The 20,000-nt window shown below is 45.0% G+C and overlaps 1 protein-coding gene across 2 annotated transcripts in view; it reads right to left on the bottom strand.

The window, feature by feature from the left end:
• Nucleotides 1-20,000, bottom strand: part of nhsa (Nance-Horan syndrome a (congenital cataracts and dental anomalies)) — a 115,861-nt gene that overhangs the window by 15,015 nt on the left and 80,846 nt on the right. The window contains exons 1-4 of one of the 2 annotated variants that reach the window (XM_084067580.1): nucleotides 12,834-12,895; nucleotides 5,287-5,439; nucleotides 2,595-2,719; nucleotides 693-746 (exon numbers count right to left, since the gene is read on the bottom strand). In XM_084067580.1, the coding sequence (XP_083923706.1) occupies nucleotides 693-746; nucleotides 2,595-2,719; nucleotides 5,287-5,439; nucleotides 12,834-12,870 (369 nt within the window). In that variant the 5' untranslated portion in view covers nucleotides 12,871-12,895. Of the gene's footprint in view, nucleotides 1-692; nucleotides 747-2,594; nucleotides 2,720-5,286; nucleotides 5,440-12,833; nucleotides 12,896-20,000 lie in introns of those variants that run through there. The other variant, XM_084067579.1, reaches the window with a different exon arrangement.

Below are 20,000 nucleotides of genomic sequence, written 5' to 3'. Positions count from 1 at the left end.
TATTACAGTGAAGATAGGACAGGAAACAGGGAGAGATAGATGGGGAGTGACACAGCATATGTCGTCGGGACTGGGATTCAAACCGCGACTATGTGCCAGCGGGCACCCTATTTTATGCATTTTTAAAAAAAATGATGTTCTCTAATCTCTACATTCCCAAAATAGGGAGAGCAGGTTTAAAGTGGTCGGGAGCGTACCTATGTTCCCTCAAAACTAACCCTAACACCAACCCCAACCCTAACCCCAAGCCTAATCCTAAACTGAGCATAGGACTGAGGGAACATACAGTAGGGCTGAGGGAACATAGGGCTGAGGGAACATAGGGCTGAGGGAACATAGGCATGACCCCAAGTGGTCAAGTCATTTGCGTTCATGCGTGGGGTTTGAATATCAACGGCTGGGTGGGCAGGTGCATCCTGCTTGCCCGGGTAACCAGGTTAGTTCTGGGTTTCACTACAACCGATATTTATACATGTCGAAATGCTGAGTAGCATTTGAAAAAAAAAAAGTGAAACAACAGAAAAGTACAGTATATGCTTCATAAAGATTAGGACGGTTAAAACAAAGGAAGAACAAAGACAAGAAGAAACAGCAAAGAAGAACCGAATCTTCCCAGAGTGGCGGACGGTTTGTTAGAACAAACATACCAAGGAGCAAAAGGAGTGAGGAACGGGAGGGAGGGGTGACAATACCTTTCTGCTGAAGGGAGAGAAGTGACAACATTCGGTGGGGGAGGAGCGGTCACACTACAGGGTTCAAAACAAAACAAAAAGGGACAAAAAAACAACTCAAATGAACAATGGATTCAAACGAACACGGGGAGAATGTAATGACAACACACAGCAGAACATCAACTGAGGTGAATTCAGGTGACAGGGAATCTGATGACAGGGAAATGATGATGATGACGACATGACCGATCGATGACACTCAGGGCCTGTGAATGAATTATCGGTCCAAATGAAGTCCTCTGTGGCTGCTGCCACTAAAAACAAGGTCATTTTTAAGGTTAATCCCCTATACAATGCTCTTCTATGAAGGGTTAAAGATGATTAATCCAGACCTGCTTTGGATTGAATACAATTAAAATAAAAAACACTGGGTGTGGTCAACACAGGAAACACATGAAGTGCATGCTACATCCAAACACGTTCCATGTCTCTGGTCAAATTCCAGCACTCAAAGTTCTGCCTTCGTTTTCCATCATGGCGGTGTTACAGAGACATTTGTGACCTTCTGAAGTATGTGACCACTTCACATGACGTCAATGGCCCGAAGTAAACCACTGCTGTTTGTTGTGATTATACACACATCACAAGCACTTTATGAATGAAAAGGAGTTCATAATATGTACAATACTGCTTGTACTTAATGTTGAAAAAGTAGCCATATGCAGTAATATAGAACATTTAGATGCATCAAGATGCATCGTAGAATCGAATCGTTAACGGGTGAATCTTTATCAAATGGAAATCGTAAGGCCAGTGATGATGCACGCCTCTATTTGGCAGGCCACCAATTTCACTGTAACACCGCTATGCTGGATGAGTGTTGGAATGAGTCTCCTGTTTACCTGTGTTTGTGTTAACTGTGTTAACGTTAGCTGTGTTGCTGCATCTCTCACAGCATCCTCTGGCTGCTTGAGGAGGGACAAATATATGTTTCACTCAAAGGTTACATCGATTAATACCTGTCCTGGACTGCATGCATTGCTTGTCCATACGGAAGACAGCAACTAGATTGTTTTGTTCTTTTTAAGGCCTGAATTATTAGTTCTTCCCCCATCCAAATTATTACTTTTATCTCAAAATTCAGAACAAAAAAAGGATTCTGAAAAAGAAAACCCTCATCATTCTGAAATAGGCCTACAAAGCTGGAATTACAAGAAGAAACAAGAATCACAATTCAAACCGTTTTCCTTTTAGTGTAAGTGGAGAGTTTATGCAATTATGCAAAACAAATCAACACTGTGATGTCAACTACATGTTTAAAAGCACCGATGAAGGAATTTTTAGGATTAAAAATGTCGGCTAGCTGTCATTTGACTGTTTTGTTGAGTACTGTACACAGACAGACCTACACATATCTTAGCTCAACCAGGAACAACAATGTAGCAATACGTACAATGTTTCTATGTTTCTATGAACTATCTCAGTTTTTGAGCTTTTAACACACCAGTGATTCAACACACCAAACAGTTTCACCGTTAGACCCTAGAGTGGTTGGACCAACATTCTAGGTTAAGGGACTTTCTTGCCCTGAATGCAGACTCTCAGGCAGCACTTTCTCCCAGGCTGTGCACCGCCCCCCAAAACAAGATCAACCAGTTTAGGCTAGAGATGGTTAGGGTTAGGTTTGAGTCTATCAATCCTATACCTGAAGGAGTTGGGATTATGCCTGAGAGATACAACTCAAGGCAAAAAAAAGTCCCCTGTGCACCCTGCCCACAACCACACATGTTCCACATGTTCAACAACAGACAACAACACGGTGGTAACAGCCAGTGTGAATCATAACAATGATCATAACTATCATAACGACTAGTCTGAGGGTATATTTAGCGCTGAGATCATAGCAAGGGGGTGTGAGCGTACCGTTCTTATAGTCCTGCCTCGCTTGCGGAGGGTGCGTGGCGAGGGGTACGAGGGCATAGGGGGCGCCACCGAGACGGCGATGGTCACCCTCCTCTCTCTGCAGATGGCTCGTCTCTGCTGGTGGTCTGGTGGAGAGAAACATGTTCAACTATACGTTAGCATGGGAGAGAGAGGTGCGGAAACACACACACAAACGCACACGCACACGCACGCGCACACACACACTAGAGACATGTTCAACTATACGTTAGCATGGGAGAGAGAGGTGCGGAAACACACACATACACACACACACACACGCACTGACACACACGCACACACACACACACAAGAGATATGTTCAACTACGTTAGCATTGGAGAGAAAGGTGAGTGCACACACACGCACGCACGCACGCACGCACGCACGCACACACACACACACACACACACACACACACACACACACACACACACACACACACACACACACACACACACACACACACACACACACACACACACACACACACACACACACACAGATTGGACTGAATGGGGGAAAATAAACAGTAATGTATCAAACACTCTGGGTACAGAAAAGGATGACAACCTCAGCACAGACAGGCAAAAAGCACAAGGTACAGTGGGTTGCTATTCTAGGATGTAGTAGCCACCTCACGCCCACTAGGGGGCAGAATGACACCACTGTTGAACATGAAAAAAGAACATGAGATGCAGACCTTTACGCCGATGATGGGCACGAATCCCACAAATGTCTGATGTCAAACATGCAAAAAGAAAAGAAGAGAGAGAGGGGAGGGGAGGAAAAAAAGATGACGTTTCTCTCCAAAACCAACATGCCGAAAGATCAAATAAAAAGAATGTGTTACACAGATGGAGTGAGTGGAGAGAGAGAGAAGCCAGCGAGAGATTGAGAGATTGAGAGAGAGAGAGCTGATATCAGAGCAGCTGTGAGGTGTTCCCTGTCCGTGTGTGTGTGTGTTTGTATTACTATACTTGCGAGGACCAAGTATAGTAGAATTTGAAGAAATGTACATTGTGAGGACCGTTTTCCTGGTCCTCACAAGACAAATGGTTGTTTTATAGTTAAAAGAAAACATTTTTTAGAGATACGTTTACAATTAGAAAAACATTCAGGTCAGGATTAGACATTTAGGTGTCTTAGAGGTTAGGTTTAGGGATTGGAATTAGAGTTCAACATGATTTATACTTAGTTGCGCGCCAGTGTCATGCACCGAAAAACAGCTGATCTATAAGCTCACAACGCGTCGCAGCGCGACGCGTTGTGGGCTTATAGATCTGCTGTTTTTCGGCTTTAGGCTTACGGTTAAAAATGGCAATTATTATTTTTAAATGGCATTCATAACATGGCTGTCCTAAAGTGTTGATGTCCTCACAAGTATAGTAATACAAACATGTGTGTGTGTGTGTGTGTGTGTGTGTGTGTGTCCTCTCAAGGATAGTCAACGTATGAGATAAGCTAAGGAGTCCCACACACTATGTCTTCACTAACAGCAAAATGTTGTATCATTACACTTTTTGCTGTAAGTGAAGACAGTGTGACAATCCAGAATGACAGCAAAATCCTGAAAGATTGCTGCTATCTGTTTCAAAAAGCTTTGTACCCTTGCCAATGTATAAATAACGTTGCAATGTGTCCCATTGCAACGTTATAGCTCCGTTTACACAATGCTGTAAACCCTCCAACTGAACATACTTTCCCCATTTCTCTTCTTAAATTGTTTTATTGTGTTTTGACACTTGCTTTGGCAATGTAAACGTATGTTTTCTCATGCCAATAAAGCTCCTTTGAATTGAAATTGACTCCTTTGCTTTTATCATACATCGACGGCCTCCTCCTACGCACCTGTCCCTTGACGCAGGTGTGCAAAAGGACTTTTTGTGGTGTTGTTAACCCTTTAAGACCTGTAACGCATCTGTGTCACTTTAGATTTCTTTGGCTATTCAAAAATAGAAGATCTACAAGCTCATAGCGCGGCACCGAGTGCCGCGCTATGAGCTTGTAGATCTGCTATTTTTGAAAAATCGTGAAATTCTTTTTTCCAAAAAATTGTTAGGATTTTGAATTTTTTAGACGCGGCCTCAGGTCTTAATGTAAAACCAGACAAACGTGACTTAGAGGGACATTTTCTCTGGTGTCCTTTGAGGGAAAGGTGTTTAGAGCTACGGTTACAATTAGTAAAACATTCACTTTGGGGTCAGGGGTTATGTGGTTTGGGTTGCGGTGTTAGGTTTGGGGTCAAGGGTCAATGCATCGTTCACACTGGCAGATACAAAGATACAAAGGCATGCATGATGCAACATGCTTTGTTGACGTCAGCATGCGTTCGGTTGAGCGAGGGGTTAGGGTTAGGTTCAGGGTCATGGGGTTAGGGTTAGGTTCAGGGTCATGCGGGGTTATGGTTTGGGCTGGTGTTAGGTTTGGGGTCAAGGGTTATGGGGTTGGGATTAGGTTTAGGATTAAAAATGGTACGCAAGAAAGTGAAAGTAAAAATGTAAATCGCTTTTGACCTCCCCATGTGGATATACAAGTGTGTGTGTGTGTGTGTGTGTGTGTGTGTGTGTGTGTGTGTGTGTGTGTGTGTGTGTGTGTGTGTGTGTGTGCGTGTCAGTGGTGGAAAGTAAATAAGTACATGTACTCAAGTACTGTACTTAAGAACAAATCACACCTCTCTGCAGGGGGCTCGGGCCTCCCTTGGCGTGTGTGTGGAGCTCCTCGACACATGGTGGCCGGCTGGAGGGGTGGAAGATGTTCCTCTGCTGGTGCCAGGGGGCGCTGTAGTGCCTGGTCAGCTTACTCTCCACGTCCAGGTTGGACACAGCTGTTCAGAGAGAGAGAGAGATAGATGTTAACTACAAGACAGAATACTGCTCCTTTCTGACGTCACGACTTTTGATATAATTACACATTGAGCATGTATTGACCTTTAGACCAGTGGTTCTCAACCAGTGGCCCGGGGACCACCAGTGGTCCTTGAGGGGGTGTAAATTAGCGTCACAATCATTTTAACCACTTTAACCATAATGTTATACTTTGGCTATTCAAAAATAGCAGATCTACAAGCTCATAGCGCAGCACAGAGTGCCGCGCTATGAGCTTGTAGATCTGCTATTTTTGAAAAATCGTGAATATTGGTGCAAATCTTTGAACATATAGTATGTTTTAAAGCAAACAAATCTTTGCTTCTGAAGGTGCACTGTCCCAAAATATGAGACGAGGGTCCGCAGCCAAATATGTATCATTTTGGGGGTCCTTCACGTGAAAACGTTTGAGAACCACTGCTTTAGACGATAAACTAGCTACTGCTCCAATGTCATCTGTAGTCAAATCCAGCAGTTTTGCACGATTTACTTCTACTTTTCCTCATAAAAATGCCTCTGTTGAAAGGATACTTTTGCAGTGAATGGTGCAGGTGGCAGGCTGGCAGCAGAACACAGGCTGTGTGGAATGTACGGCACTGACAAAAACTCCTCCATGGCCGCTGACGGCTGAGTAAATGGAACAGGGCTAGAAGAAGAAGGAGATACCCCTGACGCTGGCAGGACAATGGCTCGTTTCTAATCCATTACCAGCAACCTTGAGTCACACAATGGGTATTAATGGAACCTGGAACCCGATACCGTGACACTTTCATTCCATGATTAGGACCGTGACAGCATTTTTTTTTTGCCGTTATTGACAGTTAGAGTGGAGAGAGAGAGAGAGAGATGGGGATGGACGCGACATTCCAAAGTCTATACCAGTTGTTTTATAACCACGCCCCCTTCCAGTGGCGTGCACAGACATTTTGAGGGGCAGGTGCTCAAGTAAATTATACTTTTTTTTGTTGACTTGGTCTGCTCTTTTTTCTCTCTACACCTATACCTCTTTGCCAAAAATAGCAGATCTACAAGCTCACAACGCCTCGCAGCGCGAGGCGTTGTGAGCTTGTAGATCTGCTATTTTTGGCTAAAGTTCTCCTCAGAATAGGGATGCTAGGGTTCAAGTGGTTAAGGTAAAAAATAAAAATCATATCACACAAAGATTTGGCGGACCCCCTGTAGTAACTCTGAGGACCCCTTGTTGAAGACCCCTGGCCTACACACAACTGCGGGCTATTTCTTTAGCCCGTATCGTTTTGGACCGCGACGGAGGCGCGCGCCGTCTCAAGCGAACTTGAGCGAGCGAGTTGCCGTGCCGAACGTTGCGAAGTTCGCTTGGGCCAACTCGGCGCCGTTCCAGTTATGTACTGATATAGGGACAGAATAGTAAATCATGTTTTGGTGAGAGCGTTTGCCCCAACTGCCACTCCAAAGTGGCTACCGGCCAATCACAGCGTGTCCTTGCACAAGCGTATTATTGGCCAATCATGCACAACTGGTATAGATTTTGGGACGACGCGGGATGGACAGACAGCAAATGGGCCTTGGGTTGGATTCCAAACCTGGGCCGGCTGCGCTAGGACTGAACCTTAATGCTATTTTCAAAAGGTTTTGAAACATTTTGAAAAGATTTAGCACTTTTATTCTGGTATTTTGTACTTCTTTCATTCACGTCAAATTATGAAAACAAACTTTTAACTTGTAACAGAGTATTTGCTTTTGCTACTTTTACTTAAGTAAAACAACTCTTGAGTACTTCTTCCACTCCACTGGTGCTGTGGTGTCAGTTTGTGTTGAACACATGTGCAAGGGATGAGCTGGCTGGTGTAACTCCAGGATTACTCCTGCTAAGCCTTTGATTGCCCAGCCTCTCTCTCTCTCTCTCCTCTACCTGGCTGACAGCTGTAAAAGGCTTGGCTTTGAACCGTCCGTCTGCAGCAGCTTGGGTTCTGCAGGAACAACCCCTGTCTGACCTTCATCATGTCTGCTGGAAGTTCAAAACCCCACAGCTTTAGGCTGAGCAGCAGGCCCTGGCGTTTTGGCTTTGTAGTGTCGGCCAGAAGCCGTGTCTCTCCCTCGACGCTGCCGGGGGTCACAGAGGTCAAGTGGTGCCTGCTGCATGGCTGGAACCAGCCAGGAAAAACCCAGGGCCAGAACTACTAGCTTTAAGGTAACTTAAAAGTACATTTACTCGAGTACATTTTTGACAGTGGTGGATCAAAATATACTTAAAGTACCGATAGTAAAAGTACTCATTATGGAGAATGTCCCATTTCACAAGTTCAACATGTATCGTACGTAAATGTATGATTTTTCTATGTAATTTTACTTGACTATGCCACTTTTTTACTCTACAACAGGTATATGAAAACTTTAGTTACAAGTTACTTTGTAGATTTAGATGATTACAAAACATACACTAATCAATTAAGACAAATTTGGAAAACTTGTGATCTTGTGAAGTGGTTACATTCTGCATAATGACTACTTTTAACGTTGGCACTTTAAGTGTATTTTATTGCCAGTACTTTTGACTTTTAACACAGGACTTTTTTCTCATAGTAAAAGTCTGGGTATTTTCTACATTGTGGTATTGCTACTTTAAAAAAAAAGAGTACTGTGGGGCACTGTAGTTTGGCAGTGGCTTAGAAGTAGAGCGGCCGGGTGGCAACCGCGAGGTTCCCAGTTCGATCCCGGGCTCCCCCAGAGTTAGTGTGGAAGTGTCCTTGAGCAAGATGCTGAACCCCTAATTGCTCCCGATGAGCAGGTTGGTGCCTTGCATGGTTTCCTCCGCCATCGGTGTGTGAATGTAATGCACAATCTATGTAACTATATAAATTCACCATTTACTTCTTTACTGACAAGAACACACTCCACTCACACATCCCTGAGGAAGTGTTCAGTTGATCTACAGACTCCACCCAGGTGTCTGTCTTCTTACTGCAGAGACGCAGCGCTACGCTAACATCTGGCCGTCTAAACTCACTCACTTTGTTTTCCTCTGGGCATATTCTACCATTTACACTACAGCATACCAGACAGCTGTATAGACTGGGAGCATCCTACCAGCAGAGTGAAGCCTGCCAATGACATGCATGGTTCTGTATTTACACTGTAAACCCCTCTGTGTTCATTTAACTGTCAAGAGTTACAGACCTGTAAGGGTCCATTTGGTTCCATTTGTTGGTCCCCAGTCATGATGTTGAGAAACAGTGCTATACCGCAGTGGTTTTCAACCTTTTTTGCGTCAAGGACCCCCAAATTGACACATATTAGCCCAGGGACCCCCATTTGAAAAGATATGCCAGGGACTCAACCATTTAGATTTCTCGGGGGTCCCAATCTACACTGCATCACCATCATCAGAGTTCATTTAACTCTGAGAGTGTACAAATGGAACCAAATGGACCCGTTAGGGTCCATTTGGTTCCATTTGTACACTCTCAGAGTTACAGACATAGAAAGGGTCAATTTGGTTGCTAACTAGTAATTTGGCTGGAGACCCCCCGGAAAACCACTGCTATACCGCATGTCAACAATACCCAGCACAGTAGCATGCACGCACGCACACACACTCACACTCACACACACACACACACACACACACACACACACACACACACACACACACACACACACACACACACACACACACAGTGCTATACTGTATGTCAACAATCCCCGGCACAGTAGCACAACAAGCCACATAATGTTTATCCACTGGACAGTTACTCTCTGACCCCCTTCTGGAAAAAAAACACATAAAAGCCCACCCAGAATGATTTAACCCCCCCTTCACCCTGCACTGATCCTGACCAGACCTCTGGATAGCGCTGGATACAGATTAAGCAGAGTCAGAGTGTGTGTGTGTGTGTGTGTGTGTGTGTGTGTGTGTGTGTGTGTGTGTGTGTGTGTGTGTGTGTGTGTGTGTGTGTGTTCGGTATAGTAAAGCATCAAACTGGGCCAATGTAATAAACATTGAAGCGATTGGGGGAAAACTCTGCAGGCCTTTGATCAGTATAGATAGACACTATCTTCGCTCTTTAGCTACCTTAGAAGGGACACGATATTTCCTTATTATTGCGAGATCTTCCACAACTAATACAATAGTATGCATGGGACTCACAGTGCAAGGTGTCCTGTGCCTATAACGATTTTCATCGGATGACGTATAAAACAAAATGCATACGGAAACATTCTGTCTCAGTGTGCTGTGCAATCTCCTTCACAGACCCATAAGGGTCCAATTAAGGCAGTGTTTTTTTTTTTTTTTTTTGTCAAGGACCCCCAAATTGACACATATTAGGCCAGGGACCCCCATTTGAAAAGATATGCCAGGGACTCAAATGGACCCGTTAGGGTCCATTTGGTTCCATTTGTACACTCTCAGACACGCACAGGTCAATTTGGTTCCTAACTATTAATTTATCTGGGGACCCCCTGGAACCCCCTCAAGGACCACTGGTGGTCCCCGGACCACTGGTTGAGTGAGAACCACTGATTTGAGGTTCCATTTGTGGTCCATTTGGACGAAGCATGTGCCCATTTGGGGTGAAAGCATGTGTTTTTTTGTGCCTGACACAAAGTGAAAGCTGTGAGCCCCCCACCCCCCACACCCCCTGCTGGGGGATGAACTGTAGGCCCCCACCAGGGTCTCCTCTGACAGGCCAGACTCCTCCAGCACGCCAGAACCATCTGACAGGACGACGACAGGCTGGTCCCACACTCAGATGGATCCATGCCACAACAACACCCCCTACACACACACACACACACACACACACACACACACACACACACACACACACACACACACACACACACACACACACACACACACACACACACACACACACACACACACACACACACACACACACACACACACCTCACGCTCTGGTTTACGCCAGAAAACACTGACATTAATTAGAAGAACCGCATTCAACCCCAGACTTTAACTACAACAGCTTTGTTGTTAAAAAAAAGTACGTACATTTCAATAGAATAGAAATAAACGCCTGCAGCACGGCTCAGAAAGCACCATAACAAGGTTTTAACATTAACCCACTTAAAGGAAGGTGTCAGTTATCTTTAACTAGGGGGGGGGGGGGGAACTAACATCTAAGGCTAATTTATTTGACATACTGTCGAACTGAAAAAAAAAGATTGAACAAATTCTAAATAAACCCTTTGAGTTACGCTTGTGCAGCCTTGCAGCAAACCTCAGAAACACGATGGCAAAGTTTTTACACTCTCGCTTTGCATAATGTACCACTTTCACCACAAGGAAGGTGTCGGTTGGTTAACTGGTGTGTGTGCGTGTGCGTGTGCGTGTGTGTGTGTGTGTGTGTGTGTGTGTGTGTGTGTGTGTGTGAGTGGGGGGGGGGGGTCAGCTGTCACTCCATATGGGGCAAAAGCAAAACACATTAAAGGCTTTCAATCACCTCATTTGACCCCCTGACCTTTCCCGCTCTTTTTTTTGGTTGCCAGGTTTGAGTGAGTGGGTCTTCAACATGGTCTCCATTCAGGTGCATCCACATGATCCCACCCTGGGGGGACACCCCCCCGCCCCCCCCAGGCGGACACAGAAGCTAACCAGCAGCCAGATAAGACCCACATGTGGGCCTGTAATAAGATTCCTGTCAAAAAGGACCTTAAGGAATCCATTACCAGGTTTCTTTTAATAGCAGTATGACCCAAAGCCAAAGACCCCCCCCCCCCCCCCCATTTGATCATTTTCTTTATCTCTCGGACCCCCAGTCTATATACACTGTAAAATCCTCAGTGTTTATTTAACTCTCAGAGTTACAGACCTGTAACTGCTATCAGCTGTGGGAGCTGCGGACCCCCCTGGAACCATCTCAAGGACCCCCCTACACGTTTTATAGTATTGGGGGACTGGCCCAACAACAGTATGATCCAAAAACTATGATGGATCTCAGCTGGGGGGGTTTTAATTGTAGCTTATTGGAAGCAGCACTGGAGGGGGCTTCTCCTGTTGGAAAAGGGAGCCTTTGGGAGTCAGGAGGAGGAGGAGGAGGAGACAGGAAGCCTCTCTTCTATCTCCTCACATTCTCCTCCAACTTCCTTCCTTCCACCAGCAGCACCCAGCCAGGGAACAACATCACCGCCGGTGGTCAAATCACAGCCTGACACTATCCAGGTCCCCATCTCTCTCTACTAAGATCCCTCCTTCTCTCTCTCTCTCTCTCTCTCTCTCTCTCTCTCTCTCTCTCTCTCTCTCTCTCTCTCTCTCTCTCTCTCTCTCTCTCTCTCTCTCTCTCTCTCTCTCTCTCTCTCTCTCTCTCTCTCTCTCTCTCTCTCTCTCTCTCTCTCTCTCTCTCTCTCTCTCTCTCTCTCTCTCTCTCTCTCAGTTGGTTCCTATCAGCAGGATCCCAGGAGTCCCTCCAGGGCCAAAAGCAGAAGCAGGATGAAAGCCTTGTCCTCGCGCTACCTTTACTTTGTAATTTACGTTGGCTCTGGCTCAGACAGGAGTCCCTCAGCCAAGCCCCTCCCCCCCTCGCCTCGACACCCCACACTTAAAGACAACACTCTTCTTACAGTCACACACACTCTCTCACACACACACACACACGCGCGCGCGCACATACACACACACACACACACACACACACACACACCTACAATTTAGCCTGTGAGCCTGGGAAGCGCTGCGCCGCCCGCAGATGTGGCTCAATAAGATTCCAAGATAAGAAGAAGGAGAAGGAGAGAAAAAAACTAGAACAAGCTCGTAGCGGAACGGGCGAATGAATCTCTGTCTCCACGTTTACATTACTGCTGAACGCAACCTGCAGGGTGTCATAATATAAGTAGAGTAGGATCTGTGCTGCAGACCACAGTGAACGCGTTTACACACACATCACACCCTGCAGAATGTAAACTAACCGTGCGACAAGGATCGACGCGTATCTCACCAAACAACTTGGCTTAAGAGAATCTTAAGGGTGATTTGTACTTGGTATAGCAACGATGACGTGCCCCAAAAATAGCACTTCTACAAGCTATTTTCTTCTATTTTTCATGCATTCAAGTATAAATCAGGCATTATACGCACGCAAACACACGACACCCTGACGATGCTGAAACCAAACACAAGCGGCATGCATGAATACTCCTAGTCGTGTGTGTGTGTGTGTGTGTGTGTGTGTGTGTGTGTGTGTGTGTGTGTGTGTGTGTGTGTGTGGTAAGACGTGGCACTCAAGATCAAAGAAACGGCACCACAGTCAAAAGAAACATCTAAAAGGAAGTGAAATGTGATGCGGCCCCCAGAGAGGAGAGGAGAGGAGAGGAGAGGAGAGGAGAGGAGAGGAGAGGAGAGGGTGGTATACAGTACCTCTGGATGGGAGCGCCAGGCAGCATCCTACAGACATCCTACAGTCTGCTGTCAGCCTGCAGTTAACCCGAGCAGTCAGACTGTGTGTGTGTCTCACTCTGCCTTCTCCAGCCTACTGGAGGTGTGGCTTTTACTGTCTGTCTGTCTGTCTGTCTGTCTGTCTGTCCCTCTGTCACAGGGAACCATCTCTCCATCAGGGACAGCCCTCCCTGGCCCTGCTGCCTGCCTGCCACCAAACACTGACCACTACCAGCCCCGATGGAACATCTGTAGTGTAGACCCACTCACCCACACAGTCTGATGTCCCCACACACACACATGACCCCCACCCCCCCACCCCCCAACCCCTGGCGTCCCTATAGAGCTGGGTACAGATGGCCTGAGACTTGCCCTAACCCACGCGTTTTTTTAAATCCGAGACAACTCTAGCTGCTTAAAGCATAGAACCGTGGGATGGACTGAGAACGTAGAGGAATGCAAGCGTTGCACAGACAGGGCTGTGAGCTAAATCATGAACCTCTGGGGATCAGAGAACAGGTATGTTTAGGTTATTGTGGTTCACACACACTGGCTAAAGTTGTTGCTTAAAGTTTAAACCATAAATATCTCATCGTACAACGATGAGATATACCAGAGATATACCAGATTTACAATGAATCAAAGCAAGCACTTTGTGGTCAAATGAAACATACTATAATATATTAGATGGATGTATAGGCTACACATATACACATAGAGCAGACATAGTATTTTACCAGCAATATACATAGTGGAGACATATTTAAGTCATAATTTGTGCTATAATTTAAACACATCTGTATACTCTACTGCACAAGAGTCAATGAATGCAAGTAAAAGTATCGATACGGCAATGTCGAAGTACTCTGTCACAAGTAAAAGTCCGGAATTAAAAATGTACTTGATTAAAAGTACAAAAGTATTGCTATCAAAATGCACTTAAAGTACCAAAAGTAAAAGTACCAAAATGTTTGAAAATAGCCGATCTACAAGCCCACAATGCATCGCGATGCGACGCGTTGTGAGCTTGTAGATCGGCTATTTTCAAATAGTCTAGGTGTAAAATGGGGCTGAAGTGGTTAAATGTGTGTTTTATAAAGTCATAATTTATATCTGCAAAGTAACTAGTAGCTAAAGTTTTCAAATAATTGTAGTGGAGTAAAAAGTACAATATTCTGTACCGCACAAGAGTCAATGAATGCAGCATGTTTACCTCAACATAAAAAGAAGCATCCGCCCACATGATGTCCAGTCAGACGGATTAAAAGAGTCCAAATCCATTTTCCTTCCAGAATCAGTTAAAGAGTGAAAACTCCCGGCGACTCTCCATAGGGGGTCCCTGACCCTCTCCAAGGGGGTCCCTGACCCTCCTCCTCACCCCCCCTCCCCAAAAATACACAAACGTTGCTTCCCCAGTTGAGTGAAAGCAATCTAGTGCAGGAGAAAGCTGTGGTCTGATTAGTAAAAGAACAAAGACTGGTGTTTCCCCGTCGGCCCTGTATAGGCATAATACCCCCGTCTCCCTGATAATCCCTCTTTAGCCCCTATGCCCCTGATCCCCCCCGATACACAGGGTTTACATACAGCCCACGGGCAAGGCACTGTACTGTAGCCCTAAAGACCCCCTGCTGGAGGATTGCATGCACCAACAACACTAAACGACCAGTGGTGGAAAAAAGTATATATTTTTTTTTACTTAAGTAAAAGTATCAAATACTGCAATGTAGAAATACGCTGTTACTAAGTAAAAGTCCGTAATTCAAAATGTGCTTGAGTAAAAGTACAAAAGTATTGGCATCAAAATGTACTTAAAGTACCAAAAGTAGAAAGTACTCATTAGGCAGAATGTCCCGTTTCACACGTTTTCAAATGTATAAACATCATTTGAAAATAGCAGATCTACAAGCTCACAATGCGTCGCGATGCGACGCATTGTGAGCTTGTAGATCGGCTATTTTCAAATGGCCGAAATATATATAGGCCTGCCCTGAAGTGATTAATGTATGTTTTAAAATAATGATCTAAATCTACAATTTAACAAAGTAACAACTAGTAACTAAAGTTTTCAAACAAATGTAGTGGAGTAAAAGTACAACATTTGGATCAGAGATCAGCATCAGTGGATAATTAGGCGTGATTCCTACTTTTTTTTCCCGCGCCTGTGTCGTGCGCTGAAAATGGCAGATCTACAAGCTCTCAACGGGTCACGCGGCGACACGTTAGAGAGAGTTTGTGGATCTGCTATTTTCGGCACGAGACCGGGTCTAAATCAGGCGTTACGATATGGACGCGCGTAGCTGCAGGGTAGCTGTTATGCGACTCGGGTTTACCCAAAATAAACCGAAAACAACACTCTTTAAGACAACTACACATTTCATGTCATCCATCATCTCTGCACCTCTCCCTCTCCCCCCTCTCTCTCTCTCTCTCCCTCCCTCTGTCTCTCTCTCAAAGCTCTTTCCATCTCTCTCTTCCTCTCTCCGTCTCTGTGGTGAAGAATCTCCACTATACCGGGTCAAGGCAATGTCCCAGTTAGCCCACAAATGGTTCATTTGGCCGTCGTTCAAGTCCAAGTCTAGTTGGTGGAAAATATCTGCCGGAAATAAGGCATTGTTCAGTCCGGTCAAACTACTCTACGACATGTGAAAGCTCCAGGGTTAAACGCCATGACCTCCATTTGACAACGCCGCTGCAACCGCCCCACCCCCTCCCCCCGTCCCCCCGTCATCGGCGATGTCAGTTCAGAACAGATGCCAGGAGATCCCTGGATCAACCCACCGTTAATTCTCCAAAAATACTAGACCAGAGATTAAGTCAGCATGGATGATGCCATGGCAGCTTATCTGTAAAACCTTTGAGGATTCCCTTTTAAGATCGGACCGGAAATGGGTTTGGTAGATCTGCTGCATGGCACTACATTAGAGGACGCATGGGTTTGGTCGAACTACATGCACTGCATCAGAGGAGGTGGCGCCAGTGTGACCCTGTTTAGGCCTCCATGTGCCCTCTCCCCACACCTGTAGCGCTGGGGGGCTTTGATTAGTAGGGTGACCCCTGGAAGGAATGTGATGCTGGGAACCAAAAAGACTGGAAGACACAGAGAGAGAGAGAGAGAGAGAGAGAGACACACACACACACACACACACACACACACACACACACACACACACACACACACACACACACACACACACACACACACACACACACACACACACACACACACACACACACACACAGAGAGAGGAGGGGGGGCTAAATGATCCATTATTCAGCCCCCCCCCAGCAGGTAACCTCTGCGAGACGCCACTCACACAGTTGTAATCACACCATTCACTGTCACTCAGCACTCATCATTCATTCACTAATTACAAATGGCCGCTGACAGCTGAATCTATTCCACCGTCTCATAAACTCACCAAAACAGACGGACAATGACGCAATGTCATTCCAGCGGCATTCGTTCATTAAGTCAACGTTGTGCGTCTTTTTTGTGTACGAATGTGATAACAGCAACTCGGCAGGCTGCGTGTGAGAAGCGGTACATACATAATACACTAAGACCGGGAGCGCATCTGTGTGTCATTTTTAGATTTCTTTGGCTATTCAAAAATAGCAGATCTACAAGCTCATAGCGCGGCACCGAGTGCCGCGCTATGAGCTTGTAGATCTGCTATTTTTGAGAAAAACTGTGAATATTTTGTGCAAATCTTTGAATATATGTTTTTAAAGCGAACATTTTTAACTCAAATCTTTGCTTCTGGGGGATTCCAGAAATGTCTTCTAAATCCTAACAGTTTTTTTTTTTTCAGTGGTTCTCAATCTCTTTCATGTCAAGGACCCCCAAAATATGTATTTGGCCGCGGACCCCCATTTGAAAATATTTTGTTCCAGGGACCCCGAGAAGCAAAGATTTGAGTTTAAAATGTATATATATTTTCAATGATTTGCATTTTTTTACATTTTCACGACTAAAAATTAAATAAAATAGCAGATCTACAAGCTCATAGCGCGGTACTAGCGCGGTACTAGCGGGTTACTAGCGCGGTACTAGCGCGGTACTAGCACGGCACCGAGCGGTACCGGCACGGGTGGATGTTATTTTTGAATAGCCAAAGAAATCCAAAGTGACACAGATGCGTTCCCGGTATTAATGGGATAATGTCTGAGGCCTCGCTTGTGTTTGTGATTGCGGTAGGTAGGTAGGTAGGTACTGTAAGGTAGTAGGTACAGTATAAACAGTCTGGCTCCGTGTCCTGACTCGGGGCCAAGGAGATGCTATAACGTGCACGGCGGGTCTGGGACCGAGACGCAAGCCCACACATGAAAGCCCTGCACGCTGCTGTAACTTAATCATACGGGCTCCACCGCCGCGTCCTCGCCGGGGACCTCCATACCGTCTGTCTGCCGTCAGGGAGGTACGGCGCTGAGTGAAATGAACGTGGAACACATTGGGTGGGATGGATGTGTGAGGGTGCACAGGGGAAAACCCAGGAGGGTAGATTGGTAACTTTATATACAGTGTAGACGAGAGAGGCACATTCTGGGGTTTTGGCTCCTCTGCATTGCATCAACAAGATGACATAGCACAACAAATGCAATATAGTAGCAATAGTATAACAATAGCACACTGTAGTGTCTTTGTTAGGTGCTGCTGATGGGTGCCTAATGTTTATACGGTATATTCTCTCTCTCTCTCTATCTCTGTCTACAGTGGTGGAAAAAGTACTCACATTTTTTACTTGAGTAAAAGTATCCATACTGCAACGTAGAAATACTCTGTTACAAGTGAAAGTCCGGAATTCACAATTTACTTGAGTAAAAGTACAAAAGTATTGGCAGCAAAATATACTTAAAGTGCCAAAAGTAAAAGTACTCATTGTGCAGAATGTCCCATTTCACAAGTTCAAAATGTATGATTTTTTTAAATAGCAGATCTACAAGCTCACAATGCGTCGCGTCACGACGCATTGTGATCTGCTATTTTCAAATGGCCGAAATATATAGAGAGATGAAGTGGTTAATGTACACTTTAAAAAAAGCGTACTTAAGAACAGTACTTGAGTAAATGTACTTAGTTACTTAGTTACATACTGGTGGTATGTGTTTAAATACTAATGTGTTTACTGTTTACACGTTGCTGTGTGTGTAGGTCCTGCATTAACAAAACGTGCAAATTATGTGCATTGCTGCTAGAACAATCTTTGCATGAGAGAAGACCAATCTCTCTGGTATAAACATTGTTTTGGAACTCCAAACAGCGATGGTTTACTGTACCACGTACCCTGCGCTCACTATACTGCAGGTGTTACAGTAAGAAAGACCAGCCGTGTCTTCTGAGCCGTTGGGCGGTTCAGACACACCCTGAAAAGTGCTATTTTATAGCAGCGTTTTAATATCCTCCGGTGTCTGCGGCCTGTCAGATTAATCCGCCCTGACAGCTGCAGCGGCTGAACCCAACAATGGTCACCTGGAGAGAACCACACAATTAGCCCGAGGAGACGAAAAACAATAACTTATAAAGACCGAGACGAGAGAGAGAGAGGCCCGGCCCGGGCACGAGAAGAAAGAGAAGAAGAAAAGAAAAGAAAAAAAACGCTTTTGGAACATTATTCCAAAAGCCACAACACTTATATTATGACCAGTGGTGGAAGAAGTAATCACAGTTTTGTACTTAAGTAAAAGTACCAATACCGCAATGTAGAAATATTCTGTTACAAATAAAAGTCAGGTATTAGTACTTTTACTCTGACAGGTATTAGTCAGAGTAAAAGTACAAAAGCATTTGCATTAAAATATACTTAAGTACTGAAAGTAAAAGTACTCATTTTGCAGTGTCCCATTTCACAAGTTTCTAAATGTATCAAAATGCTTCGAAAATAGCTTAAGTATGTACAGTATGCATATATAGGGCTGAAGTGCTTAAAGCATGTTTTGTAATAATAATCAAAATCTACAACGTAACTAGTAACTAAAGTTTGTAGTGGAGTAAAAGTACAATATTTGCCTCTGATAATACCTCAAAATTATACTTATACACAGTACTTGAGTAAATGTACTTAGTTACTTTACACCACTGACAAAAAGGAAAAAAAAACTCGACATTATTCCCAAAGCCACAACACTTATATCATGACCACCAGACCCTCACTGTACTACAGCACCCTAAAGCCATAGAGCTACCAGATCAGACTTCTCGCTTACATTTTTTCCTCCTACACCAATTTGTTAAGAGAGAAGGGGGAAAAAAAACATTGGGCTGAAAAACCGCAAAGGATTTTAAATCATGTTGGATGTGTAGATCACACCGGGGACATTTCCTGACTGTGTAAATGCCTGATTTATCCTGGGGGGTTGTGCGGCTGTGTCGAACACCGGAAATGAGCTTGTAGATCTGTTATTTTCGGCCTTATAGTCCGCCCCCCCCCCTCCCTCCGGCATTCATTCAGAGCTATAGGAGCAGAGAGAGAGAGAGAGAGAGAGAGAGGCAGCGTGCCAGCAGAGAGGTGTGTTTTCTCAGCTGGTTCGTATTACCACAACAAAGTCCTAACGGCAGGCCAGGCCCCGCGGTGGGCTTTGAAATACTTTCCATTTTGGAGAAGCCTCTCCGGAGAGTGGCACGGATATATTGGTGGGGCAGGGGGGCGGGGGGGCGGGGTGGGACGGGGGCAGGGTAGGGCAGGGCACGGCACGCCAACACACCATGCCCCCCCCCCCCCCCTCCCCCCCGCATAGCATGATCTGTGAGAATGTTAGACCCTGCAGGATGCCAGTGGTGGCAAAAAAAGTACTCACGTGTTTGTTCTTTAAGTAAAAGTATTAATACTGCATTATAGAAAACGCTCTGTTACACGTAAAAAGTCCGGAATTCAAAATGTACTTGAGTAAAAGTACAAAAAGTATTGGCATCAAAATGTGCGGAAAGTATCAAAAGTAAAAGTACTCATTGTGCAGAATGTCCCATTTCAAGTTTTAAGATGGATGAAAATGGATGAAAATAGCAGATCTACAAGCTCACAATGCGTCGCGATGCGACGCATTGTGAGCTTGTAGATCTGCTATTTTCAAATGACCAAAAAGTATATAGGGCTGTGGTTAATGTGTGTTTAATAATAATCAAAATCTACAAAGTAACTAGTAACTCAAGTT

The sequence above is a fragment of the Gymnoscopelus microlampas genome (assembly GCF_963454915.1).
Source record: "Gymnoscopelus microlampas genome assembly, chromosome: 9".
NCBI lineage: Eukaryota > Metazoa > Chordata > Actinopteri > Myctophiformes > Myctophidae > Gymnoscopelus > Gymnoscopelus microlampas.
The sequence above is the reverse complement of the archived record's forward strand: the minus strand, read 5'-3'. Positions and strand labels throughout refer to the sequence as shown.